Source organism: Phalaenopsis equestris, unplaced genomic scaffold, assembly GCF_001263595.1.
Source record: "Phalaenopsis equestris unplaced genomic scaffold, ASM126359v1 Scaffold189259, whole genome shotgun sequence".
Lineage (NCBI taxonomy): Eukaryota > Viridiplantae > Streptophyta > Magnoliopsida > Asparagales > Orchidaceae > Phalaenopsis > Phalaenopsis equestris.
Genome location: NW_018209208.1, coordinates 1 through 779, shown reverse-complemented (window position 1 = coordinate 779; position 779 = coordinate 1). Strand labels below are relative to the sequence as shown.

At 51.6% G+C, this 779-nt stretch overlaps 1 protein-coding gene across 1 annotated transcript; it reads left to right on the top strand.

The window, feature by feature from the left end:
• Positions 1-706, top strand: LOC110034514 (zinc-finger homeodomain protein 9-like; the record flags this gene model as incomplete). Its single annotated transcript, XM_020738768.1, is given in 1 exon segment — positions 1-706. A coding segment is annotated over 1 exon segment (663 nt). The 3' UTR covers positions 682-706.
• Between the last annotated feature and the right edge of the window lie 73 nt (positions 707-779).

The window sequence follows — 779 nt, the reverse complement described above, 5'->3', positions numbered from 1 at the left end:
GCCAAAAATTAAGCAAAAATGGAACACAAACCCCAAGCTGAAACCCAACTGAAGCTATCTTCTCTCCCAAACGGCGCAGTCAAGAAGCACCGCCCTCCGGCGACCATCCTCCACCGCGAATGCCTCAAGAACCACGCCGCAAACCTCGGCGGCCACGCCCTCGATGGCTGCTGCGAATTCATGCCGTCACCAGCCGCAACCCTCGCTGATCCCACCTCCCTCAAATGCGCCGCCTGTAGCTGCCACCGCAACTTTCACCGCCGGGTTTCGGTATCTTCTTCCGAAGAAGAAATCGAATGCTTCACCTCGGCGCCTCACACGCTGCTCGCTCTCAGCCGCAACGAAAGGCCGTCGGCGACGAGAAAGCGATTTAGGTCGAAATTTAGCGCGGAGCAAAAGGGCAAAATGATGGAGCTGTCGGAGAGGCTTGGGTGGAGGTTGCAGAAGAGGGATGAGGGTTTGGTGGAGGAGTATTGCAGAGATATTGGGGTGGAGAAAGGGGTTTTTAAGGTATGGATGCATAATAATAAGTATCAGTTGCTTAGGGTTTTGAGGAGAGGGGAGGGGAGGAGTAATGTCGCGGGCGATGGGGGTGGCGGAGGTGGGCGGATGGTTGAGGGTAATGGAATGAGCGGCGATGTTGATGGAAATGTGATGAATGGTTCTTTTTCTTCGTCTTGAGTTCGTGATAGAAATAAAAATCTTATTTTTATTTTAGTAGGTTTATGTTCTGCAACTCATGGTGCACCACTCATAGAGGTAAAAAATTTGCGTACATT